The 27,127-nt window shown below is 52.6% G+C and overlaps 1 protein-coding gene across 1 annotated transcript; it reads left to right on the top strand.

Moving 5' to 3' along the window:
* Positions 1-479: 479 nt before the first annotated feature.
* LOC140899314 (uncharacterized) lies at positions 480-27,127 on the top strand. The gene is made up of 12 exons (XM_073314613.2): positions 480-683; positions 1,025-1,165; positions 3,310-3,476; positions 4,459-4,571; positions 5,301-5,419; positions 6,743-6,906; positions 8,697-8,809; positions 11,726-11,850; positions 15,195-15,410; positions 16,141-16,245; positions 25,149-25,238; positions 26,855-27,127. Exons 1-12 carry the CDS (start codon positions 596-598, stop codon positions 27,001-27,003), a joined length of 1,590 nt encoding a protein of 529 aa, XP_073170714.2. The 5' UTR covers positions 480-595; the 3' UTR covers positions 27,004-27,127.

Below are 27,127 nucleotides of genomic sequence, written 5' to 3'. Positions count from 1 at the left end.
CTGTGGGGCTGTGAGGGGCTTGAGACTCTGAGCTGGAATGGTGCCCGCAGAGGCTGCTTGTCTGCCTGGTCTCCAGAGCTCCTCAGCCAGCTCTATTCAATGCAAGGGAACCCCAGGCAGCCCCAGGAACTCGCCTTCCCATGCAGCCCTCACCATTCCCCTGGAGCAGGGCCAGGCCTGGCATGTACAGGGAGTGCTGTGAGCAGAACTGTAAGGGGCAGGGCCTGACCTTGGCCTCTCTCTTCCCAGGGAGCTGCTGGTGGTGGGGGCTGAGTGGGCGGGATAGAGACTGTTGTTGCCTATGATGAAGGGTGGGAAGGGCGAGGGGCAGGGAGTCTGTCCCTGCCTGTGGTGCAGACGGGCAGGGAGACTAGGGCTTGGGGGGGGGCAGGGAGGCTGTTGCTGTGGGGGCCAGGTGTGCACAGGGAGGGTGTCACTCACAGAGTTGTGGGGAACCGTCTTTGCAGAGGTGGAGCTGCCAGCTCTTCGGGAGAAGTTGCTAATTTCCTTCCAGGATTTTGTGTGGCAGAGACACGCTTCGCTGGGGGCAGCCAAGGACTCCTGCTTCCTGCAGAGAGAGAACTGCACCGGGGTGATGCAGCTGCATGGCACCCACTACACCATGAACGGAACGGTGCTCGTCAACAGTCCTGGCTCCGGTGCCACCCTCTACATCAAGTCAGGTAGTCAGGCTCCGCTTTGCTGGGTGGGTCTCAGGGGGGCAGCAGTCTGGGCTGCCCTGCGGCTGCGTTTTTCTCCTGTGTGGGGCTAAACCCAGTTCAGTGGGGCTCCTGTGGGTCTGGAAAGCCCTGCTAGGTGCTGCCCAGCCCTGTGGGGAAGGGGCAGACTGGGTCCCTATTGTAAGTCTGGAGCTGGGACCAGGCTAGTTTGAAACACACAGGGCCTGCTCCTGCTCCATCAGGCATTGGTGAAACTCCCTCAGCCTCCAGCGAGAGCAGGATCGGGCCCTATCGCTAATGGACCCCGCGATATTGCTGTGCGGCTGGTGTGCTTGTCTTTGCAGCCTGCTCCCCTGGCTATTCCGGCATGAGGTGTGCAAGGCGCTGCCTACCCTGTCCTGGCACTCGCACCTGTAACCCCCTGAATGGCCGCTGCGAAGGGCTCCTGAGCTGTGTCCACAGGGTTGGCCTTTCCTGTCTCCATGGTAAGGGTGCAGCCCCCCTCATTGCGGGCGCAGCGGGGGAGGGGGGGGTGCGTGCAGTGCTCTGATGGGAGGCACATGCACCATTCTGCTATCTGGGGAGGGACTGGGTGAAGCCCAATTATCGTGAAGGGGGAGGAGGTGAATGGAGCCGGGCTCAGCTGAAGGGCAGAGCCACCAGTCCTGAGCCCCCACCTGCCACTTGGTGTAGCCTAAAAACATACCACAGAGAGGAGAACCCCGTACCCGTCTGGCTCTGTCAGGGCACAGGGTGGGTCTGGGGGGGTTCTTACCCTCAGGATACACTGGAGTAGCGTCAGCCAGGCTGCAGCCGTAGCCAATGGTGCAGGGGCAGCTCTGTACCCTGCAGCCTGTGTGCTGTGCTCCTTCCCGTATTGCCCAGAAGTGGCATGGCCTCTGGAAACTCTTCTTCTCCTGCGCACATTCGGCTGGCAGACGGCATCTGGGAAAGGCAGGCCTGGCCCTCGCCCTCCCTGGATTGCATGGTGGCACTGGTGAGGGCATGCCCCAGTGCATGATACACTGCCAGTACTGAGGCGTGGGAAGGCACCACCACACCCTGCAACGCCTTTCCATCCCTCAGTGGGTGCATCGGGATCCCCCAGGGGAAGGAAACATTGCATGGGAAAGGGTCTGTAACACGCTGCTGGGGTACACCGAGCTGGGAGCCGTCAAGTTACCCCCCCTACACCCCCCGCCACAGCAAGAGGGAGCTTTGCTGGCATTGGATTGCCACACCAGCCTGTCTGCCTCCCCAGTAAACTCCTCTAGGCCCTCCTGGCCCTGACCTCACCTAGCAGGTAACAGCCAGGGAACTCCTGCCCCCGAGCTCCTCAGAGCTGTTTCTCTGCAGGGCAGAGTCCCTGCCACGGTGCAGTCACAGAAGATAGGAACTTTGCTGCTCTGTTAAAGAGTCGCTACGCCACGGCTTATTAATGTAACCTGGGTAAATACACCTTCCCCTCAAGCCCAGCACTGACCTGGTTCATAGTAAAAGTGAAACAAGTTTATTAACCAAAGAGCCTGGTCAGATGATACCAAGGAAAAGGGATAAAGGCAGAGACGGTTACAAGCACATAAAAGTGACAGTGCGCATCTAAATGTCTAAACCGTAACCCAGCAAGATCCAGTCGGTGTTCAGGATGGTTTCTGTCACCCCCGTCTCCTTTCCAGCTTTCCACAGGCCAGCCTGGCCAGGGCCTAACACAGCGATCGGATCGCTTGGTTTCTTTGTCTCCTGAGGTGAAGGATTAAAAATGGTGTTTCCCTCTGTTCCTTATACCCCTCAGGGGATGTCTTTATCTTACAAGTCAGGAAGGGCCCTGGAGTCAGTCTCCTGTGTCTCTCGGGGTGCAGGAGCCATGTTAATTCCGGTTCTCAAGTTCAGTTCCAGGATAATCCCCACTGATTTAGCTCCATGGCTTTGTGTACTGCTAATCTGTACATTGAGGGAAACCCACATTCCTTTGTCTAGGACAGACTCCTGTTTGTCTCCTTTACCTGGGCTCAGCTGTCGAGTCTTAAACACATTCTAATAGCATCATACAGAGGAAATTCATAATGTTGCATGTAAGGTTAACTCATGCCTGTTACAATGCTATCAATAACCAGCATGTCATTAGCCTTCCTGTGACCCCTCACAAGGCACATTTTATGCAAATATGCTTGTAGCAGTGTTGCGGGTGTGAGTCCAGGTTTGCCTGGGCACACAGACTGCCTTTGTCTTGGCTCCTGCCCTGCCTGGGTAATGGGTGCTCCCGTATCCCTGAGACTGGCCGCTCTAGGGAATGTCCGTGGGGAAGCAGGGGCTGGGAGTGGGAGTCGGGACAGAGATCAGTTTCTGACTCTGCCCGATCCTTGGGCCGGTTCCTGCACCCTCCTGTGCTTCAGCTTCCCCTCTGGAGGTGGAGACAGTGACAGGTGCTGCTGTTCATGAGGGATGGCAGGAAAGCCTCTACCCGCTTTGAACCTGCACAGCGCTTTGAGATCCCTGGATGGAGCAGAGATCTCTGTGTGACTGGTGTATGGGGAGGCCCTGCCAAGTCAGTGGGCAAGGACTGCAGGCCCTGGCCCAACAGGCATGTCCCTGGTGATGAGTGAGGGCTGTCTCCTTGTTGCCTCACCAGGTCTCGTGAGTGGGAGGTGCCCCAGAGGAGCTGGCTGGTGGTACTGGGATGGACATTGTTACTATGTGGAGGAGAGCGATGCCAAGACATGGCAGCAAGCGGAGGCAGCCTGCAGTGCCTCTGGAGAAGGCATGGGGCTGCTGGCTCTCAACAGCCTGGAGGAGAAGGTACAGGGGGCCGTGCATGGTCTGAGGCAGGACACCTGGGCCCCTCCCTAAGCAGAACAGGAGCCTTCCTAACTCCAACCCCTGGCTGCTCTCTCTGTCTGCCTGTGTGCAGGAAGGCAACTCCTGGGCCCAGGGCTCCTTTCGCCAGGTTCTTCTCACTGACAGTCACTGCAGTGAAACACCCTGGAGCCGCCTTGCATTTCCCCCACTGTACCTGGTCCTGCCAATGCTGCTGTGTCTGGTGGGGTAGCAGCCCAGGGAAAGGGTGAGAGGGCCAGCTGAGCTCCTTGGGTAGAAGAAATTGCTGCAGGACGGGGCTCTCCAGAGTCCTGGCCACATGCCTGCTCCCTGCTGGGCTCTGCCCATGGGGTGGGAGGAGCCCGGAGGGGCTTCCTCTGGCTCTCAGTTCAGCCTCACAAGGAGGACAAGCCATTTCCTCACATCCAGTGCATCCTTTCTGTGCACAGGGGCCCATGGCCTCTGGCTACTGGGCACCTACCCTGTGGGTGACGTGGGGCATGTCCTGGCTGGAGCTGGCTCGGCGGGAAGGGGGAAGGGATAGCAGCAATGTGCCCATCGAGTGCAGTGGGCAGAGTGGGAACCCCTCCCTATGGGGAGGCTCCAGGGGTAGTCCCCTCTCTAGAGGGACACATGAAGCCACTTCCCTGTGCTGCCCCCTTTCCAGTCACTGAGTGGCGGGGCGGGAAGTCTGGATACACTCCATGTGCTCTGCACCCTCCCCCAGGATGTGCTCAGGGTAGCAGAATGCCAGGTAGCCTGGAAGGAGTTTAAAGGGGCCATGGGGCAGGGTGAGCTCCTCCTGGCTGATTGTACCCCCTGCCTCTTGCCCCAGGACTTGCCCTACATGTCTCCTTCCTTCTGGGCTGCCCTTGGCTACTTACTACCCCACAGGCCCTCCCTAAGCTCTGAGTCAGAGAGCGGAGATGTGCCCTGTGCTGACTGAGGTCCTGACTCCATGCAGGCCTGGGTGACAGCCATGGTGCAGAGGGACAGCTGGACTGGGCTGAATGACCTAGATGGCGATGGCAGCTGGACGTGGGCAGTGGCTCAGTATGCAGATGGCGCTGCCCCCTGGTGAGCATGTAGCTGACAGTAGGGGAGTGCTGGTGTGTTCCCTTGGGGTGGGGATACTCTCACACAGACAGGTGTGTTTGGCCTCCAGCGGCTCAGCTCAGCCTGCTGTCCTGGGGACAGTAATACCTGGCGCTGCTTCTGCATAGGGGGTAGTGCTCACTCCCTAGTTGGGCCTGGTCGTGCAGCAACGAGACCTGAGCCTCTCTCCAGCCAGTCCTACTCACCTGCCCACCCTCGCAGAGCGGCTGGCACGGCCTGTGTACAGGGGCACTGTGAGGGACTGTAGATGAGTCCAGCACTCCTCCAGGGGATCAGCTACATGGGGTGGCATCCCCCTTTGCTCCCTCACCCATGGAGCCTGGGGCGTTTCTCCCCCTCCCCTCCCCTTGCTGCCTGTGGGGACAGGCGCCTGGGGTGTTTCTCTCCCCCCACCCATCTGTGGGGCTGGGGCCTTCTCCATTGTTCAGGGACTGAGGTACCTCCTGAACCCCCCTCCATGCTGCATGCCCCCATCAGTAGGCCCAGAGTGTGGGGCATCCTGCCCAGGTGGAGGTGCCCACCATACCCATCTCTGTCCAGTGGGCTAAGGATGTGGCCCTTTCCATGGGAGGTGTTCCTGAGGGTTCCCCTGGACTGAGGTGTGAGCTGCAGGGGCTCCCTGCAGTGCATTGTCTTGTGTGGCAAGGCTCTGGCTGCTGCTAGAGAGACCATTCTGTGCTTCCGCCCCAGGCTGGCTGGTGTGCCGCTCCTTCTAGGAGGCTGCGTGAGCATCGGAGCCCTGGGGGACTCTGGCCTCACCGTGTCCAACTGTTCAGGACTCAAGCCATGGGTCTGCGAAGGAGTGGAGGGTAAGTACCTGCCAAGCTGCCCCGATGGAGAATTCAGTGCTGAGACCCTCAGGACAGCTCCTTGTCTCCTGTCAGGGAGTGGGTTGAAGGCTTCTGCATGGTAACAGTTCATTGTTCTTCGAGCATGGTCTGTGGGCCTGGTGTACAGCTGGCCGGGGGTACAAATGTCCTGACTTCCATACTGCAGCCTTAGCTGCCCTGATGTGATGACACGAATGCTGGCAGTTCTTATAGGCTAATCACACTGTGGGCACCTGGGTCTGGCCCGAGGCCTGTGCTGGCTACGTGACCTTCACCTGGGGAAGATGCTGCTGCTGGGTCAGGGAGTCCCTATTTGTGAGCCCTACTGGTGCTGCTGGGTCTGAAGAATGCTGGCAGGGGTGTCATTCTCTGTTCCTTCTGGCTCCTTGGCACTTTTGCTCACTGGAGTTGCCAGTTTTGCTTTCCAATGCTCTGCCAGAGGCAAGGCTGGGGGCAGGGACCTGCTGACATACAAAGGAGGGAAACCAGCTGGCCACCTGAGGGCTCAGATAAAGCCTGGGGCAAGGAAAGTTCAGTTCCAATTGTGGGAAGATCTCAGCTCAGTATGGGGGGTGCCACCAGGGGTGGAACTCACTTCCCAAGAGGCACGACAGGAGTCTGTGGCACAGGGTCTCCTCAAGCCACGCTTGGTGAGCATCTCCAGTGTGTGCTTACGAGTCAGAGGCCCCCACTGCTCTGGATACATGGGCATAGGTCCCCGGAGCAGGACAAGTGAGAGCGCAGACAGCTCAGACAGTGGCAGGAAGCAAGAAGCAAAGCGGGTCAGGGTTGACTATTGAGAAAGTAGGCTAGGGTCTAGCCCAGCTCGGCATGCCGCGGCAACTGCAGCCCGGCACAGCCCAGCACCCCGTGGCAGACACAGTCCAGCCCAGGGTGCTGTTTGCCATGGTGTGTTGTGTGGGGAATGGTACACTATAGCCCAGCCTCCATCTGGGTAAACAGAAAATTTAAAGCGAGAATGCGAGCTCGGGCTGAAAAGACCAAAAGGGTGAGAGTGGGTAAGGATTGCATGGGCATTCGCCCGGGGGGTGGGGGTGTGTGCCTGCCTGCCTGCCTGCCTGCCCTGAGAGGCGGGCTGCGCCCAGAGTTAGGTCATGTTTTTGAGTTTGGACTGAGTGGGGGGTTCTGTGGTTCTTCCTGATCAGTTCCTGCCCACCCCACCCCCCGCTACTGAGTGCTGTGTCTGCTTGGACACTCGCTGCTATTCCACAAGTGACTCTCTCTGTCACGGAGATGATCCTGAGCCCTTGTTTCTGAGACAAGGTTTTCTCTCCATGGCAGTTCCCTGGAGCCGCTGTCCCACAGAACCTGGCTGGAGACACTGGAATGGTAGCTGCTACTACTGGGACTTGTCCTTGGCCAGCAGCACCTGGCAGGAGGGGCTGCAAGTGTGTCGGCAGTTCAGACAGACTGAGTTGCTGTATCTGACCTCGCGCCAGGAGAAGGTGAGAACCAGAGAGCCCAACCCAGCAGAGCACCAGAGACCCACTGGACTAGCACGCACCTCAGGCCTCCAAGAGGAGATGAGGTGGGGCAGGGCTCCCGGCCCTGCTGCTGGAACAGGACTTTAAGCTGGGGGCCATCGAACCCAGCTCCCCGAGCAGGCAGAGTCCTAACACTGGAACCAAGATGACCCAGAGGACATAGACCAGGGTCTGAAGAACAGGAAGGGGGCGGAATAGGTTGATTTTAACTGTGTGTAGGAAACAAGGCCCCCGTCTCTCACACAGGTCCCTGTCTTCACACTGGGCTGCCTAATATCAGGCATCCAAATGCAGAGATGCTGAGCTTGCCACTGAGCTGCAGGGGTTCAGCGTTGCTGCTAATCAGTTTAGGACCTCAAGGCCCAACTGTTTAAAAATGCTGGCAGGAGTTGGGTGACCATGTTTCCCTATGCTGAATACACGACACGCGGTAAAATTACTGGTATTCAAATGAGTTCAATGGCAACCAATCAGAACTATGCAGTACAAACATTCAAATTAACGTCACGTTGATTGAGCCCGTTAAAAAGAAACCCTGCATAGTTGGATTCTTTTTATTTACCTTCTTATCTTTAAGGCTTTAGGCCTCACATGGGGAGAGGGGACTCACTCTTTTGTACACCTCTCTCACACAGATGGGTTACCGACCAACCTGACCCTCCCTGCCTGGCATTCTCTGCCTCCATGCCTGGCTGGGCCCTGGGACAGACCCACCTCTCCTAGTACAGGGCCTGTACTGTGTCTTCCCAAGGCAACGTGGGTGGGGGCACACAGGATCCCCCTCCAGATTTCTGTAAGGATTCACACCAGAATGTGGCCAGCAGCAGCCTTTCGTCACTGTGTGGGAGGGAAGGGACAGGAGTTTCTTTCAGCTGTGGGAAAAGTGGGAGGAGAAGGGGTGACCTGGCCTGTGTCTTTGCAGAGCTCATCCCTTCCCTTCCCTGGTGGCTGAAAGCAGCTTGTCCCTTCCTACCTGCACAGTGTCGAAAGGCAGCTAATACCCCTGGGATGCTGCTGGCCACTGACCTAACCCAGCCACCTCCTGTCCCCCGGCTACAGTGTGGGCAGGAAGGGGTTAAGCCTTGGTATGTGGAGGGCTCGGCTCCTCCTGGTCAGTGCCCTGGGCTGGAGGGTTTTGGGCTTTTCCGGGGCACCGGCCCAGCTGGAGTAAGTGGGGGAAGGAAAGAACCTGCCGGCCAGGCTGCTGGTGAACTGAGCACTCCGACCAGGGGCTGGTTCTATGCACAGCACTGGGAGCAGAATGTGCCCCTGGAGGGGCGGGGGGGCAGATGGGTGGGCAGAAGAGGTGACACTTAACCAGCTGGTGCCTGTCTGTAGTCACCGCAGCACGCAGTCAGTGCTGGCCGGAAACGATGTGGGGCGGGGCTGTGGTGGCCGATAGCCAGCACGCAGTGGGGGCTACGCTGACAGACCAGCAGGGGGAGTGGCCTGCCCCACATGCTGTATCTTCACCCCACAACCAGTCTTGCACACCCACCCCCATCGTCAGCACCTGTAGGTGGGTGGGCGTCTGGCCAGCAGGGATCCGTCCAGCAGCAGGACCCACCAGTACTGACTGGGGGAGACAGAAAATACGGAACAATTTGCATGTTTTAAAGAAAGTCAGGACACTTGCAGGAGGGCTTAAATACAGGACTGTCCCTTTAAAAATAGGACATCTGGTCACCCTACACAGGAGTGTAAGAGAATGTCCTGCCCCCCAGTCCTGAGACTGTCCTGTTTCCTTCCAGGACTGGATATGTTCAAACTTCAGGGGTGTCTTCTGGACAGGCCTGAATGATCAGATGGATGAATCCGTATTTCAGTGGACTACAGGCGATCCCATCACCAGGCAGCTCGCAGAGTGAGCACTTGGCTTTCCTGATACTTGTTGACATGGACATTATGTGAAAGCTGTTATGGCAGGGCCTGTAGGAGTCTTGGTCAGGCAGAGGCACACAGGAATCAGCAGGCTGGATCAGATGTCAGTCCATTTAGTCCAGTGTGCTTCTGACAGTGGCCAGGACAAGACACTTACTACAGGGAAGGTGTTTGAAACCCCGCACTAGGCAATTCGGGAGTAAACCTCCCATAAGAAAAGTTTCTTCCTAAATCCCAGCAGTGGATTCTGGCTCTTGCACTGAAGCATGGGGAAGGAGTACTTGTGGCACATTAGACTGAGCATGGGGGTTTCTTTCTCTGAATGTTATCCCATCTGATGGTTGGGCACGTCCTCATTATCCAGAGAAGTCTCCCCTCCTTTGGGAACTGCTGCTAAACTATTGCTGTGCTAGTGATATGGAAACTGGGACTGAGACCCAGTAAAAACAGCCCAGCGAGGGGCCACCAAATGCCCACTGGGTGGGAAGAGCTGTTCATCTTTGTGATCAGGGCTGGATTCACACACGCCTCCCCTACAGGTGGAAGGCTCTGTAGCTCATTAGCACCACCCTGAGGCAGCCAGCCCCGTACAGTGCTGATGTGCCACCGTGGAGAGCGAAGTTGTGTTCTGGATAGAGACATCGGTTCAATCAATCTGACCTTTGTGGCGCTCACACGAGTCAAGTCTTCTGCTCTCTTCACCCACAAGCAGTGGTCTTGCCCCACCCAGGCCATTAGCCAAGTCTGAACACAGAACCTCCAGATACACAGCCCAGATCTCCACCCACTGTAGCTATAGGAGGAACCGTGGGGAGAGGCCTGCTATTATCCCCTTCAGGGAGCAGCTATTTGTGAGCTAGCACTAAACCATTGGGTGTCAGGGATTCCTGTCTTCTGTGCCTGGCTCTGGGAGCTGAGGGGTCTGGGGGGTCTGAGGCAGCGTAGCCCTGATTGGGACACCTGCAGGAAATGAACCTGAGATCTCTAGACCTAAAAGCACCAGTTTCTGCCACTTGAACAAAAGGGCTGTTCCTGGTAGCTCAGAGCCGTGGCAGAGTCCTAAATCGCTATATGTGGTCTAGCCACTAGATGGGGACACAGGTCCACACTCTGAGCGTGTGTTGCGTACGTTCTTGACCTACATTCCCAGGAGAATTTCCCAGGAAAGCTTGGTGGATTTTTTCATCACTGAGCATTTTTAAATCAAGGCTGGATGTTTTTCTGAAAGCTCTGCTCCAGGGGTTATTTGGGGGCAGCGCTCCAGCCCATGCTATGCAGGAAGGTCAGACTAGCTGATCACAGTGGTGGTAGTTTCTGGCACTGGAATCTGTGATGCTAAACAGAGCACTTCATCCGAAGGCCCGACCTCCTTTAAAGTGACCGTTCACAATTTGGCCACTAAATAACCCCCAGATTAAAAAATCTGCAAGCAAAAAAACCGAGGAGTCCTTGTGGCTCCTTAGAGACTAACAAATTTATTTGGGAATAAGTGTTTGTGGGCTAAAACCCACTTCATCGGATACATGCAATGGAAAATACAGTAGGCAGTTATATGTACAATGTTTGATGTCTGATTTATGTCCATTTATTCTTTTGCATAGAGATTGTTCGGTTTGGCCAATGTACATGGCAGAGGGGCATTGTTGGCACGTATCACATTGGTAGATGTGCAGGTGAACAAGCCCCTTATGGTGTGGCTGATGTGACTTAGGTCCTGTGATGATGTCCCTTGAATAGATATGTGGACAGAGTTGGTAACGGGCTTTGTTGCAAATCAGACATCAAGAACTATAACATTCAAAAACCAGGTTTCAGAGTAACAGCCGTGTTAGTCTGTATTCGCAAAAAGAAAAGGAGTACTTGTGGCGCCTTAGAGACTAACCAATTTATTTGAGCATAAGCTTTCGTGAGCTACAGCTCACTTCATCGGATGCTTATGGTCAAATAAACTGATTAGTCTCTAAGGTGCCACAAGTATTCAAAAACCAGTCGGAGAACACTTCAACCTCCTTGGTCACTCAATTTCCGACCTAAAAGTTGCAATTCTCCAACAAAAAAAACTTCAAAACCAGCCTCCATCAAGAAACTGCAGAACTGGAATTAATTTGCAAACTGGATACCATTAAATTAGGCTTGAATAAAGACTGGGAGTGGATGGGTCATTACACAAAGTAAAACTATTTCCCCATGTTTATTTTTGCCCCCCTACTGTTCCTCACACGTTCTTGTCAACTGCTGGAAATGGCCCACCTTGATTATCACTACAAAAGGTGTGTTTTTTTTCTCTCGCTGATAATAGCGCACCTTAATTAATTGGTCTTGTTACAGTGTGTATGGCAACACCCATTTTTTCATGTTCTCTGTGTGTATATATAATCTTTCTACTGTATTTTCCACTGGGTGCATCTGATGAAGTGGGCTTTAGCCCATGAAAGCTTATGCTCAAATAAATTGGTTAGTCTCTAAGGTGCCACAAGGACTCCTCGTTCGTGTTGCTGATACAGACTAACATGGCTGCTACTCTGAAACCTGTACTCAAGCAAGCTGCTCTAGCACAGCAGGCTGCATGCCTGGTTCCTCAGCTGCTCCTTCCAGTTGCAGAGATGTGTGTTTTGCCACTGCTTTCAGCTGTGCTGGAGGGAGCATCAGACACAGCATAACCCAACTGCTCTCTGTAAGGGCAGGTCTGTGCCAGGGCCTCCTGGGAGTTCCCACCTTCCTACCCAAAGGGAAGCACCTCCAGGCAGGCTAGGGGAATGAGGCTGCTGAAAGGAAGGGGTGGTGAGCAGCGCTGGGCGTAGGGGGCATGACAAGCAAACCAGGGCTAAGCCGAGTGCTGGGACTGGCCACTGCTTGCTACACAGTAACAGCTCTGCTGTTCATTTATGTTTTGGGGAAGGCACTTACGAGACGACCTGGCAGATGGCGGCCTGAAGGATTGTGTGTGGCTGGATACAGCAAGTGGACTTCTAACAGATGCCAGCTGTGAGGAGAGAAAGCCATTCATCTGCAAGTGCAGCGAGGGTAAGGGACTAGCCAGTGCCAGCCCAGAGCCTGAGCCCCACACTGGCTTTCCCAGGAGCAGGATAGGCTGCATTGACATCCCTGGGGACTGAGTCCTTTATTTAACCCCAGAGCAGGTGCAGCCTGGGCTCTGGCAGTGGGAGCTGCCCTACCCACCTCCTCTGCCATGGGAGGAGGCTGACAGAGTAACCTGTTCTTTGTGGCCTAGTTGGTCCTTGGCCCTGCCATTATGACTGCCAATAAGTGGGCAAAGCAGCGTCCGTTGTAGGGTTGGATAGAGAACAGGACAGACCGGGACCTCCCAGCTCATTTCCCTCTGGGGCCAGCTAACAGCCCTGGCTTTAGTCCCTCCCAGCCCGACAGAACTGCAGAGAGATGCTTGCTGGCTTCCCAGCTTGCGACGGCCTCTCCAGTGGGAGTGCAGTGTCACCCCTGACCCCAGCCATTGCTCACCAAGGTCCTGTGTCTGGTCAGTGGCCAGAGGAGTAATGTGGGGCTGCTTTGAATCTCCTTGATTCAGGGAGGTTCATCTTTTGTGACATGTCTTCTCTCACTCTTTGTATAAAGCTCCTCTGTGCCTTGACCTGCCTCGGGCTCTGTCAGCTCATAGGGGGCTGGCTCAAGTGAAATTTCCGAGCTCTCCAGGAGTGCAACTCTCTAGTTCTGCAAAAAGAAAAGGAGTACTTGTGGCACCTTAGAGACGAACACATTTATTTGAGCATAAGCTTTCATGAGCTACAGCTCACTTCATCATCGGATGCATGCAGTGGAAAATACAGTGGGGAGACTTTGTAAACACAGAGAACATGAAACAATGGGTGTTACCATACACACTGTAACGAGCGTGATCAGGTAAGGTGAGCTATTACCAGCAAGAGAGGGGGAAAAAACCTTTTGTAGTGATAATCAAGGTGTGCCATTTCCAGCAGTTGACAAGAACATGTGAGGAACAGTGTGGGGGGGGGGGAATAAACATGGGGAAATAGTTTTACTTTGTGTAATGACCCATCCACTCCCAGTCTTTATTCAAGCCTAATTTAATGGTGTCCAGTTTGCACATTAATTCCAATTCTGCAGTTTCTTGATGGAGTCTGGTTTTGAAGGTTTTTTTTTTTTGTTGGAGAATTGCAACTTTTAGGTCTGAAATTGAGTGACCAAGGAGGTTGAAGTGTTCTCCAACTGGTTTTTGAATGTTATAGTTCTTGATGTCTGATTTGCAACAAAGCCCGTTACCAACTCTGTCCACATATCTATTCAAGGGACATCATCACAGGGCCTAATCACATCAGCCACACCATAAGGGGCTTGTTCACCTGCACATCTACCAATGTGATACGTGCCAACAATGCCCCTCTGCCATGTACATTGGCCAAACCGGACAATCTATATGCAAAAGAATTAATAGACATAAATCAGACCACAAAAATTATAACATTGTACATATAACTGCCGACTGTATTTTCCACTGCATGTATCCGATGAAGTGGGTTTTAGCCCACAAACGCTTATTCCCAAATAAATTTGTTAGTCTCTAAGATGCCACAAGGACTCCTCCGTTTTTTTTTTTTGCTTGAGTAGTGACTTTTTAATCTGGGGGTCATTTAGTGGCCAAATTGTGAACGGTCACTTTAAAGGAGGTCGGGCCTTCGGATGAAGCGCTCTGTTCAGCATCACAGATTTTAGTGCCAGAAACTACCACCACTGTGATCAGCTAGTCTGACCTTCCTGCATAGCTATATGTGGTCTAGCCACTAGATGGGGACAAAGGTCCACACTGTGAGCGTGTGTTGCCTACATTCCTGACGTACATTCCCAGGAGATTTCCCAGGAAAGCTTGGTGGATTTTTCATCACTGAGCATTTTTAAATCAAGGCTGGATGTTTTTCTGAAAGCTCTGCTCTAGGGGCTATTTGGGGGCAGCGCTCCAACGCTATTGTGGAAAAGCAGCATCACTTGCCCCAGGAAAAGTACTCCTTTTCTTTTTGCGGATACAGACTAACAGGGCTGCTACTCTGAAACCTCTCTATTTCTGCAGAGTTTAGGAGCTTGCCAGAACTGCTGCCTCCTCCAGCCCCTTAGCAGCCTCTTCTGGGAGTGCTTCCCAGTGAGCTCTGCCGTCCAGATCCTTCCCCTCTACCCCCACACACGACCCATTTGTCCAGGAGCACTACTAAGCCAAGGGGGGTTGGGATGCCTGGGAGGGAACCTGCAGAGTTTAAAAGCAGGTTCCTAAGATTGGGAGGGCCTAGTTTATGGTAATTAGTTTGTAATTACATCATCTTTAGAAGCCTCTTCCTTATAACCACAGGCAAATCATCCTTTTATTATTAATTTGAGCTGAAAATAACCCCTAGCACCATGGCAGTCACAGAAAGTATCTTGCCTTTGATCTTTAATTACTTGTAATTTTGCAAGGAATTAAACTCTTCAAGCCAAGTAACAACAATTTGGCACGTTGTCTTAACCCCTTCCTTTGTGCCTGTAGCAATAGCAAGGTGTACACAGACTAGATCTTAATTCTCCTGGCACGGAGTATCCTCCTCGCCTTCCAAACAGATGTCCTTGTTCTTCTGTTCCCAAGCAACACACAGCGCTGCTTTTATCAGCCGGGCTGGGGGAGAGGAGCACAATGAGGGGCAGCAGCAGGAGGAATTCAAATAAAAATGGAATTTTAAAATGTGCTGGATTTGGAAGGAGGATCACATTCTGCTCCAGAATGTCCCATCCCTGGCAGAATGAGAAGCCCCTGTTCCTGCTGGGCCTTGAGGGAAGCTGAGAGCCCTAGCACAGTCTGGGTGGGAGAACAGATTTCCAACATAGCTGTGCTGCTGTGTGCCCCCCCATTCCCATCACTGCCCCCCTGGGTGCATTTGTGCTCCCCCCGCCCTGCTTTGAAAGCCATTACTTTCTCCTCAGCTTCCTTCACGCTGCCTCACAGGCTCCAGCCGTGTGTCCCAATCAGAAAGTGGGACAGCACTGCGCCCAGTCCTGTCCCTGTTCTACCTTCCTCACAGCCGCTTGCACTTCCTCCTGCGCTGCCTGTTCCCTGCCACCCCTTTTGGCTTTAGTTGTGGCTGGGGTTTGAGGCTGGCTGTGGCTTGCTGGGGACACACCGACAACTCTGAACTCCTGGGTGGCTGCGGGTTTCTGTTCCTGGTCATTGTCATGTGCACTGCTGAAACCTGCAGCAGGACCATCATGCTGGGGCTGCAAGGGGTTAGTGCAGGACCTTCGCTGGCTGTGCTGAGTGGAAGCGAGGCCGTGGCTCGCAGCTGGGTATCTGACAGCACAAGTGTTTCACGAGAGACCCAGAGAAATTGTTTTTTCACCTCTGCTTCCCCCAGCTACCGAGTGGTTTGTGAAGCAGCCTGGCCGGGGCGTGGTGGGAGACCCAGCATTCCTACACCCCTCTGCCGAGAGCCTGGAGAAGGCCAAGCAGGAGTGCCTCCGCGAGAGGAGCGTGTGCGCAGCCGTTCTGCAGGCTGGGACAGGCTTCTACCTGATCAGCTCCATGGCTGGCATCATCTCCCGACCCAATTCCACACTCTACATATGGACCAGTAAGGGCAGATCCCCACTCAAATGCCTCCCACCCTCATATCTGCAGAGATAGCATGGCCTTGTGCTGAGAGCAAGGCATTGCGGGCCTGATCCTACTCTGCCTGGCTCCTTTGCCAAGTGATTGACACCCATGCAAGGGGAGTGCCTGGGTGTTGGTGCAGGATGGTAGAGGATCAGGCCTGGGGACTCGGCAGACCTGGGTTCTAGTTTTAGCTTTGACACTGATCTGCTCTGTGACTTGGGTCAGTCAAGCCCATCAATCAGTGCCTCAGTTTCCCCCCGGCCCTAGATTCACTGTTGGGCTGCAGGGCGCACAAACTGGGAATAACCCTGGTGCGGGCGGGCATCTGCATTGCCTGTACCCCAGCCTCTGGCACAGGGCATGCTCCAGCAGGCTGGGGGCAGGGCAGAGACAGGCTGGGAGCTGGGTATTGGGGGGAGGGAGAAGAAGGAGGCATGGCTGGGGAGGTCCTATGCCCTGTTGATTCTGTACCTCTACACAGCCCCATGGGGGCTACTGCAACAGGGGTGCAGGTCAGGACCGGCATGTCCTTTGTCCCGGTGCCAGTGCAGGAGGAGTCTGTTAGCCCATTTGTGCATCACTTGCTCTGCTCTGTGAGGTTGTCAGACCTGGGAGCAGGGGGCTGGGTGGGTGCCAAGGGCTAGATCTGTTTGCTCAGCCTATGGCCTGGTGCGGTCTGCTGAGCATCCTCTCCTCTTTGGTTGTAGTATGTGCTGAGGGGTTCAGCGGCCTGCGCTGTCACAGATACGCTGCCCCCCAGCAGCGACCTGCATGTGACTGCAGTGGCAGAGTCCGGGCGTCGGCAACCCAAGGTGAGAGCCCTGGCCCGTCTGTGGCCTGGTCTGGTGAGGTGAGAAAAGGGGCTGGCTGTGGCAGGAGCCTCGGGCATGTCCTTCCATAGGGGATGTTAATCGGGAATCCTACAAAAAGTGGAAACAGATGAATTGCTAAAGAGGATTACAAAAGAATAGCACAAGCATAGGATCGTAGAACTGGAAGGGACCTCAAGAGGTCATCTAATCCAGTCCCGTACACTCGTGGTGGGACTAATTATCTAGACCATCCCTGACAGGTGTTTGTCCAACCTGCTGTTAAAAATCTCCAATGATGGAGATTCCACAACCTTCCTGGGCAATTTATTCCACCCTGACGGGAAGTTTTTTCTAATGTCCAATCTAAACCGCCCTTGCTGCAATTTAAGCTCATTGCTTCTTGTCCTACCCTAGAGGTTAAGAAAAACAATTTTTCTTCCTCCTCCTTGTAACAACCTTTTACGTACTTGAAAACTGTTATCTTGTCCCCTCTGTCTTCTCTTCTCCAGACTAAACAAACCCAATTTTTTCAATATTCCCTCCTAGGTCATGTTTTCTAGACCTTTAATCATTTTTATTGTTCCTCTCTGGACTCTCTCCAATTTGTCCATATCTTTCCTGAAATGTGGTGCCCAGAACTGGACACAATACTCCAGTTGAGGCCTAATCAGAGCAGAGTAGAGTGGAAGAATTACTTCTTGCTTACATCACTCCTGCTAATACATTCCAGAATGATGTGTGTCCCCCCCGCTCTTTTTTTTTTTTTTGCAACAGCGTTACACTGTTGACTCATATTTAGCTTGTGGTCCACTATGACCCCCAGATCCCTTTCCGCAGTACTCCTTCCTAGGCAGTCATTTCCCACTTCGTATGTGTACAACTGATTGTTCCTTCCTAAATGGAGTACTTTGCATTGGTCCTTATTGAATTTCATCCTGTTCACTTCAGATCATTTCTCTAGTTTGCCCAGATCATTTTGAATTTTAATCCTATCCTCCAAAGCACTTGCAACTCCTCCCAGCTTGATATCGTCCACAAACTTTAAGTGTACTCTTTATGCCATTATCTAAATCATTGAAGATATTGAATAGAACTGGACCCAGAACTGATCTCTGCGGGATCCCACTCATTATGCCCTTACAGCATGACTGTGAACCACTGATAACTACTCTCTGGGAACGGTTTTCCAACCAGTTTTGCACCCACCTTATAGGAGGTCCATCTAGGTTACATTTCCATAGTTTGTTTATGAGAAGGTCATGTGAGACCGTATCAAAAGCTTTACTAAAGTCAAGATATACCACATCTACCGTGTGTCCCCCATCCACAAGGCTTGTTACCCTGTTAAAGAAAGCTATCAGGTTGGTTTGACATGATTTGTTTTTGACAAATCCAGGCTAACTGTTACTTATCCCCTTATCTTCTAGATGTTTGGAAATTGATTGCTTAATTATTTGCTCCATTATCTTTCCAGGTACAGAAGTTAAGCTGACTGGTCTGTAATTCCCTGGGTTGTCCTTATTTCCCTTTTTATAGATGGGCATTATATTTTCCCTTTTCTAGTCTTCTGGCATCTCTCCCATCTTCCATGCCTTCTCAAAGATAAGCATATAAATCAGACAAAATCAAAAACGCTAAGGCACAAAATGGATTACACCGAGCAAGGGACATAAAAGCATAAGAAAAAGTTCTTTAAATACATTAGGAGCAAGAGAAAGACAAAGGAAAGTGTAGGTCCTCTACTTAGTGGGGAAGGAGAGCGAACAACTGATAACCTTAAGAAGGGTGAGATATTTAATGCCAATTTTGTTTCAGTCTTCGCTAAAAAGGTTAATGGTGACCAGATTAATATTAACAACAAGGGGGAAGGAACACAAGCCAAAATAGGGAAAGAAGAGGTTAAGGAATATTTAGATAAATTAGATGTATTCAAATTGGCAGGCCTGATGAAATTCATCCTAGGGTACTTAAGGAACTAAGTGAAGCAATCTTGGAACCTCTAGCAATTATCTTTGAGAACTTCTGGAGGATGAGTGAGGTCCCAGAGAACTGGAGAAGGAAAAACATATCACTTGTCTTTAAAAAGGGGAACAAATTGGATCTGGGGAATAATAGACCAGTCAGCCTAATTTCAATACCTGGAAAGATACTGGAACAAATCAATAAACATTCAGTTTGTAAGCACCTACAGGATAACAGGGTTATAAGGAATAGTCAGCATGGATTTGTCAAGAACAAATCATGCCAAACAACCTAATTTTCTTCTTTGAGAGGGATGCTGCCCTAATGGATAGGGAGGAAGCATAGATGTGGCATATCTTGATTTTTATTAAGGTTTTTGACACAGCCCCACATGACGGTCTCATAAGCAAACGAGGGAAAACGTGGTCTAGATGAAATTACTATAAGGTGGGGGTGCACAACTGGTTGAAAGATTATACTCAGTGGTTTTCTGTCAAACTGGGAGTGTGTAGTAGGCCCCACAGGGGTTACACCTGGGTCTGGCACTAGTCAGTATTTTCATAAACGACTTGGATAATAGATTGGAGAGTGTGCTTATAAAATTTGCAGATGACAGTAAGCTGGGAGGGGATGCAAGACCTTTGGAGAACAGGATTAGAATTCAAAACAACCTTGACAAATTGGAGAATTGGTCTGAGTTCAACAAGACGACATTCAGTGAAGATGAGTGCAAGGCATTACGCTTGGGAAGGAAAAGTCACGCGCACAGCTACAAAATGGGAAGGAACTAGCTAGGTGGTCGCGCTCTGGGGGTTATACTGGGTCACAAATCGAACAGGAGCCAAAAATGTGATGCAGATGCAAAAAAGAGGCCTCTAGTTCTGGGGTGTATTAACAGGAGTGTTGTATGCAAGGCCAGGTCTGCACTATAAACTTAAATACTATCCTATAAACGCAGCACTCAAAATCCACACGCCTGAGCAATGCAGTTGTACCAACTTAACCCCTGTTGCAGACCGCGCTGTGCTGATGGGAGGGCTTCTCTGTCGACGGGGCTCCTGCCTCTCCGGGCGCGGATTAACTAGCTCCATGGCAGAAGCGTCTTCACTGGAGCACTCGAGCGGCGCAGGTGTATTAGTGTAGCGGCACTGCCCCGTTTTGTGTGTAGACCTGCCCTAAGACTCGGGAAGTAAGTGCCCCCCTCCCCCCACCTGCTTGGCGCTGGTGAGGCCTCAGCTGGAGTCCGGTGGCCAATTCTGGGTGCCGCCCTTTAGGAAAGGTGGAGACAAAATGGAGAGAGTCCAGAGGAGAGCAACAGAAATGATGGGTCAGGTTTTCTAAACCCTTTATGAGGAAAGATGAAAAAAAACTAGGCATGTTTAGTGTTGAGAAAAGAACACATGGGGAGACCTGGCAATAGTCTTCAGCGAAGTTGGCTGGTGTAAAGAGGACTATGATCGATTGTTCTTCATGTCCGCTGAAGGTAGGACAAGAAGCAATGGGATAAGATTCATAGATTCCAAGGCCAGAAGGGACCATTGTGATAACTAGTCTGATCTCCTGTGTCCCGCAGGCCAGAGACCTGCCCCAAGATAATCCCTAGAGCAGAGCTTTTAGAAAAACACCTAGTCTTGACTGAAAAATTGTTAGTGATAGAGAATCTACCACATCCCTTGGTAAAGTGTTGCAACGATTAATTACTCTCTCTGTTAAAAAAAAAAAAAAAAAAGAAAAGAAAATTTAGGCCTTATGTCCAGTCTGAATTTGTCTAGCTTCAACTTCCAGCCATTGGTTTGTGTTCTACATTTCTCTGCTAGAGTCCCCCACCCTGTCACTATGGCCTGCATTCTTTGTTCCTAGACAAATACATTTATCTTTAGCCATATTAAAACACATATTGTTAGCTTGCACCCAGCTTACTGAGTGATCAAGATTGCTCTGAATCAGTGACCTGTCCTCTTAATTTACTGCTCCCCCCACAATGTTTGTGTCATTTGCAAACTTTCAGTGATTTTCTTTTAGATCATTGATAAAAATGTTAAATAGTGTAGAGCCAAGAACCGATCCCTGTGGGACCCCACTAGAAACACACCTACTCAGAAAAGATTTCCTCTTTACAGTTACATTTTTGGAACCTATCAGCTAGCCAGTTTTTAATCCATTTAATGTATGACATGTTAGTTTTAATCTGCAGCAAGAGAGATTTAGGTTAGATATTAGGCAAAATTTTCTAGCTATTAAGGTAGTTAAACTATGGAATAGGCTTCCAAGGGAGGTTGTGGAATACCCATCACTGAAGTTTTTAAGAACAGGTTGGACAAACACCTGTCAGGAATGGTCTAGGTTTACTGGTCCAGCTTGATGCAGGGGGGCTGGACTCGTTGACATCTTGAGATCCCTTTCAGACCCACACTTCTGTGCTTCTATATATGTGGGATCCCACACTGAGCGCCCCGCACTATACTGCCCCCAGCAAGTAGCTGATCAGAAAATGGGTAACTGCCCATTTCACGGGTTTTGCATATTGTCAAAATATATTGTGTCCCCATCCCTGTGGCCTCTGGGTACATGACACATAAAGCAACCAACAGTTCACACCTAGCCCTGCTCCAGCCACCTCCACAAGAGACATCAAATGCAGAGACAAGGTGCATGAGATAATATCTTTTGTTGGACCAACTTCTGTTGGTCAAACTTTCGAGCCATACAGAGCTCTTCAGGTCTGGGACAGGTACACAGGGCATCACAGCAAAATGCAAGGTGGAACAGATTGTTTAGAATAAGTAGTTAGCTCATATTCTAAGGGACCATTCAAAGTGAAGTGGACCCTTAACATCTCTGCAAGTTATAGGACAAAAAGTGGGGTTAGTGGGTTATAGATTGTTGTAATAAGCCATAAATCCAGTGTCTCTGTTCAGTCCATGACTTTTAGTGTCTAACAGAGTTATGAATTTAAGCTCCTAGGCTCGTCTTTTGAAAGCGCTGTGCAGGTTTCCTCTGAGAATGAGGACTAACAGATCAGATATGGAGAGATCGCTTTGTGAAAAGTGTTCATCCACAGGTGACAGGGTGTATTTTGTCTATCATTTTCCTGTGAGTTCATTCGAGAGTGAAGTGATTGTCTGGTTTCACCCACGTAGTAGTTGTTGGGGCATTTAGTGCACTGGATGAGGTACCCCACATGTGATTGGCATGTGTAGGATTCATGGGTCTTGGAAGGTGTATTGTGCAGGGGTGTTGATCGTTGTAGCAGTGGAGATATGGCTGCAGGTTTTGCATCTGTTCTGGCAGGGCAGCCATTGCCTGTGTCTAAAAAGATGAGCCAAGCCCCACAGAGCTGGGGGTGGGGGTGGGGGTGGGATGTGTGCTCCTGTCATGGAGAACCTAGCTCCATCCCCGGCGAGTGTGGGGACAAAAGGAAGGGCTTCAGCTGATTTGTGCCGCCAGGACAGGCTGCAGGAGACTGGCAGGCTCAGGCATTATCAGTGTTGGAGACCTTAGCTTATGCTTGAACGCCCATCTCCTGAATGGCACTGAGGGGCGGGGACAGGGCTCAAGAAGGCTGCTTAGACTCCTGCATTGCTGCATATCCACAAAAACAAGCTGCCTTCCTACTTCCCAGACTGTATGTGTTCACATGGCTATCCAGACTGCTCCCCATGGCTCTGACCCAGACCTCCAGCTGAGCGTGGCTTCCTTCTCTTGTAACATACTCAGACTGCTGCCTTGCACTGCAGCTGGAGGTGGGTGGGAACCAGGACCACACAGGGGGCACAGGACTAGTGGCTCATACTGCTGCTTTCTGCACTAGCCAAAGCTTATGTATAGTCTCCTGCAAGGTGCATTGCAGTATTGTAACCTGGGAAAGACACGGGGGTCGGTCTGGCCCATGGGAGCCTTGGGGGTCGGTCTGCATCACCAAGGAAGGCTGCAGCCTTCCAGCTAGCTGCAGCTGGAAGGATACTAATCCCTTGAGTGCTGTGCACACTAATGACTGAGCCTCTGGAGTGCCCCATGAGCCAGGTGAACAAGTAGCCCTAGCCCATATGATGCCAGTGGAGCTGAGGCAGGGAGAAGTCTGAGGGACTTGTTCCCACAGCATGGAGCCAGGGTGAGAAATCGGGAGTTCCCAGCCTGTGCTGGAGCAGCTAACCATGCTGCACCTCGAGTGGGATGAGCCAGTTGGAGCAGGGAGAGTTCCCAGCCATTTCCAAAGGGTGCCTTGAATTCCTCCCCCAGCACTGGCGGCATGGCCAGCCCCAGGGTTCAAAGATCCTAGGTCAGGCCCCAAAATCGTGAGATTGGCTTTACAAATCTAGAGATTTGAAAGAAAAGACTTGCTGGGTTCTTGTACTGGCCTTGGGGGGTGTTCAGGCTTTTCTCCACAATCACAAGGGCTAGAAACTGAGTCTTTTTTAAAAATGGATGCTGAGATTCCACCTAATCCCATGACTCTAGGAGCTGGGGCTTTCAGGAAAGCATCAAATGTGATGAGACTATGATATAATCACGAGATGGCAACTCTAGACAGGGATAGTCAAGGGCCAGTGCTCTGCATGGCCTGGGCAGGCGTGGCCTGTGTTGTGGGACCCTGAGTCCTGTGTGGCCTGGGGTTGTGTTGTGGGACCCAGTGTTGTGTATGGCCTGAGCTTAGGTTTGCCAACCCTCCAGGAATTAAAGATTAATCTTTAATTAAACATAATGTCATGTGATGAAACCTCCAGGAATTCATCCAACCAAAGTTGGCAACCCTACTTAAGCTGTGTTGTGGGACCTAGTGTTGTGCATGGCCGGGGCAAGCCTGGGCTGAGTTGTGGGAGTCACGTGGAGCATTCCGGCTGGGGATTAGTGTTGAAATCCAAGCTTTGCTTTAGGACAGAATAATATCAAGCCCTTGGCATGTCAGGATAATTAAACCAGTTCCAGCTCTGCGCCTTTGGTGTTTCCAGGAGGTCTGGCAGGATGTGGGGCATTGGTTTGTCAAAGTACTTTTCTCCCTGGACTCTTCCAGGTAGAATGATTGGGAAGATCTCCCTTAAGGGGGAATGGATCCCATGATTCCCCACAGATCTGTAGGCAAGGTCTTGTACTGTTGGTGTCCAGAGCTCAGATACAATGGAGCTGCCAGTCCCCCTTCCTGCTGGTGCCCAGAGCTGTGCTCCTTCCATGTGACTGCTCAGGGCCTGGCTGCGGGGTTCCTGTGGCGAATGTACTGTCAGTGTCAGCTGGGAGCCTGCAGCCTAGACTCTGTTTATTCACAGGACAGGTCCAGTGTGGGTGGGGGCAGCAGCAGCGTCCCCCTTGCCCCACACCAGCTGGCGTTGTGCCTCAGACCCTACACTCACCCCCCATGTCCTGGTAGGCTGAGAAGGCTGCAATGGCTCAGTCAGTCTTGGGCCTCTCTGCTGAGATGCCAACAATGGTGCTTCCCTGCCCACTGGCAAGTGGGTTGAGAGCACCTGACTCGTCTCCCTGGATTGGGAGCTCTTCCGGGCAGAGACTGTGGGCTGGGTTCTCCAGTCTGCTATGGCCCCACGGTGCCACTTACACAGCTCAAAGTGACCCTAAGGCAGCTGGAGAATTCAGGGGGTTCTGGTAGGCAGGGGGCTCCATGCTGGGGTAAAGCTGGTGGCGGAGGCTCTGACACTTCCTGTGCCCGCTGCCCCCTTGCCCTTGGTGTAAACAGGAGGAGGGGGCGTGTTGGGAGGGAAGGGGCAGCGCTACCCCAGAGACCTTGTGCCTTTGGTGCCGTCCCGCCCTGTGCCGTGGCCCGGCAGCCCTGACTCGTGAGCTGCAGCCAGCATGGATGGTGTGGAGCCTGGAGCCCCGTGTCATGCTCAGCATCTCAGAGAGCTCGCTGCCAGAGCTGGGTACACAACAGCAACGGGCCATTGACCAGCCAGAAGCTGGGAACTTGTCCTCCGCTCCCCCTGCAGGATTGCCATTCTGGTTACTGCCACCTGCTGGATCCCAGCTGAGCCCACTGTGTGCATGTGTGTGGGTGGGAGTGAGTGTGCACAAGTATTTGTGTTTGAGGGTGCATACATTGTGTCCACACATGTGAGTGTGTGCACAGGTGTCTAAGAAGAAGTGACGTTTTGATTAGATTTCCAAATCTCTCTCTCTCTCTCTCTCTCCCACCCCTAACCCCTGGTGAAGTGATGCCTTTTATGCCAGTTCTTCCAAGGGCAAGATATTCACAGCCAAGTTCCAGAGCCTTGAAGAGAGCAGGCTGAAGTGGGAGCTGCCTGTGTCCTGACAGGGCCCTGGGGCTAGCACCTCGTAAAAGCATGAGGGCGAGGGCCTGGGCCAAGTCCAGGACGACGCCCCACGCTGAGCTGTTCGCTCTGCTCTGCAGAGCAGGGCACTGGATTATCACTTGCAGACAAACCCAACCCTCCACAGGGACTGGAACGCTGCCTTCTGGGGCTTGTCGTTCTTCAGCTACCCGACTGCTTGTTTGCCAAATTAATGGCCTGGAGCCACTTCTCTCAGGAGCTCGTTGTTGCGGGGCCAAGGTCCTGGGCGTTCAATATAGGTGCCCTTGTTGGTGGAGGTAGGGTGACCAGATGTCCTGATTTTTATAGGGACAGTCCTGATATTTGTTTTTTTTCTTATATAGGTGTCTATTCCCCCCCCCCCCCCAATCTGTCATGATTTTTCATACTTGCTACGTGGTCGCTCTAGATGGAGGTGATGCCCCTGCACGCTGCCAGGGGATTGCGAGGACTCTGGGCTGGAGTTACACTCGTGCACACATAATCGATAAAACCCCACACCTGGACAGGAAACAGGCCCTGTGGAGGGCTGGCTCTTGCTGTCTGTCACATCTAGTTTGACTGTGAGGTTTCAGGGCGGTGCTGGGGCGTTTGTCACTCAAGGTCTGGTGGGGGGGTTGTCTCTCTGGGGAGAGGATAACAGCCACTCGTGTCTCTTTGCAGTTTGTGGCGTCCCTGTGCAGAGCTGCATTGACTACTGTCGCCACACAACAGCCCAGAGCAACTGCTCTCTCTGCCTGCCCGTCTGCTCTGGTGAGTCCTCATCGCCCATGGCCTAGCTGGCTGCTTTTGTGCCCTGGGTTGGAGCAGTCACTGAGTAGCACAGCTTCTCCTAGCACAGAGGGCAGGGCTGTGCCTCCAGCCCTGGCATGGCAGGGGGCAAGGGAATGCTCTTCTGCAGCACGGAGAGCCTCCCAGCCCAATCTTCTCCTGGCTTCATCAGGCTTTGAGATGCTAGAGTCACCCTGGACCCCCCCCTCTCTCTCTCCCCCCCAGCTGGAGAGCTCACGGCATTCCCACTTTGCCTTTGGCTGACCTGACAACTGGTGCAAAAAGCCCTGATGCAAATGCCCCCCATGGAGACGCAGCCCCAGAGAGCAGCCAGGGAGGGGGTGGCCAGCCTGCAGGGTCCCGGGAGGTAAAGGGTTGCGGCCTGTGGGTCTGTGAGACCTTGGCAAGCAAGGGGTGCATGGCATGTCCTCTCCTGTGCTGTCTGGGGGTGACACTTACTCTGGCTACATCTGGACGAGGGAAGGAGTAGGTAATTAGAAACGTGTTAGCTAGCGTGATTTAATGAATGGAGTCTAAATACTAGTGCAGACCGGGCGCAGCACCTTTCAAACCTAGCTAGCTGGTCATAGTCAGCCCAAGATGCTGCTAGGGCCCTCTTCTATGGCTCAGGGGCTGGCAGATTTGCTAAATGCTCCCCAAACAGGATGGGAGGTAGGGAGACCTGCTTCAGCTGTGCGGCTTCTTTGCTTAAAGGCTATTGGTCCATGGCAGCCTGTCTGTCAAAGTCAGGAGGCTTCAGGGTTTCTTCCAAATGTGGCTCCACCCAGCCTGGGAGCAGCAGGTCTTGGCCACAGGGAGCCATGGTTATTCAGTGTCATGCTGTGCCAGAGTCTGTCCCCTGTGGCCCTTAGGAATGGTCAAATGGGTAACGGCCAAGGAGCAGCCCCTTGCTATCCGGAGGGGCGTCCCAGGAGGGGAGATCAGAGCAGTTGCCAATGCAGATTGTTGTCTCCAGTGCTTCAGGGACTTCCACCCAATCCTGAGCCTCCTGACTCCAGGATCTGGATTCTGGGTCTCCGGCAGTTCCTGTGAGCATACAGGGGCCACGCAGCGACCAGCTCTCCCCAGGAATTGGCCATGCTAGCCAGCACAAGTCGGCCATGATGGCTGTGGGACCTAGGGCTACCTGCAGGAAGAACCCTGAGTTTGCTCTTAGCCCAGGATCTGGACAGCAGAGCCGGCCCCAGCATAGCCACACCCACGTCTTCTCCAGGGACAGGGACTTCTCTGGAACTGAGGTGCTGGACCTGCCAGCCGTGACCATGTGGCATTGGCAGCCGGTGGTAGGAATAGGCTGTACTCGGTCCCTGGCTAGAACCTGTTTGCCAGGTTCTGGGCTGCACAGGATTGCTTTGGAACTCCCAGGGCAGCTGGCTGATGTCACAGGGTCCTTTGAATTTCCAGCTGTTGGAGGCTGTTGTCTGGGGCAGCATTCTCCTGGACCTTGGAAGAGTCATCTAGAGCCCAGCTGTCCCTCTGCTGGGCCTGCTCTGTTCTACAGGGAGGTTTGGAGCACTTCCAATCTGGGAGTAGCTCCTATCATTCCAGGTAGCAAATGCTCTTTCCTTTCCTTCCAGATTCCAGCTTGGGCATCCTGGACCCCGAGGAGCTGGCTGTGGTGTCCATGGTGCAGTACAAAGTGTCGCAATCCCTCAATCTCACCTCGGAGAATGAGCATGATCAAATTAATGCATCTAAAATAATCTACCACAGCACACTCCCTTGAGCAATCCATGCCTCAGGGAATGCTGGGAAAGGGCAGAACAGTGACGGCTGTCCAGTGCTCGTCTTTCAAATGTTCCCCCCATTATTCGCTTTCCCATTCGGTTTTGTGCTGCTGTTTTGTTGTA

The sequence above is a fragment of the Lepidochelys kempii genome, chromosome 16 (genome assembly GCF_965140285.1).
Source record: "Lepidochelys kempii isolate rLepKem1 chromosome 16, rLepKem1.hap1, whole genome shotgun sequence".
NCBI lineage: Eukaryota > Metazoa > Chordata > Testudines > Cheloniidae > Lepidochelys > Lepidochelys kempii.
Note: the sequence above shows the minus strand (reverse complement) of the source record. Positions and strands in the feature narration are given on the sequence as shown.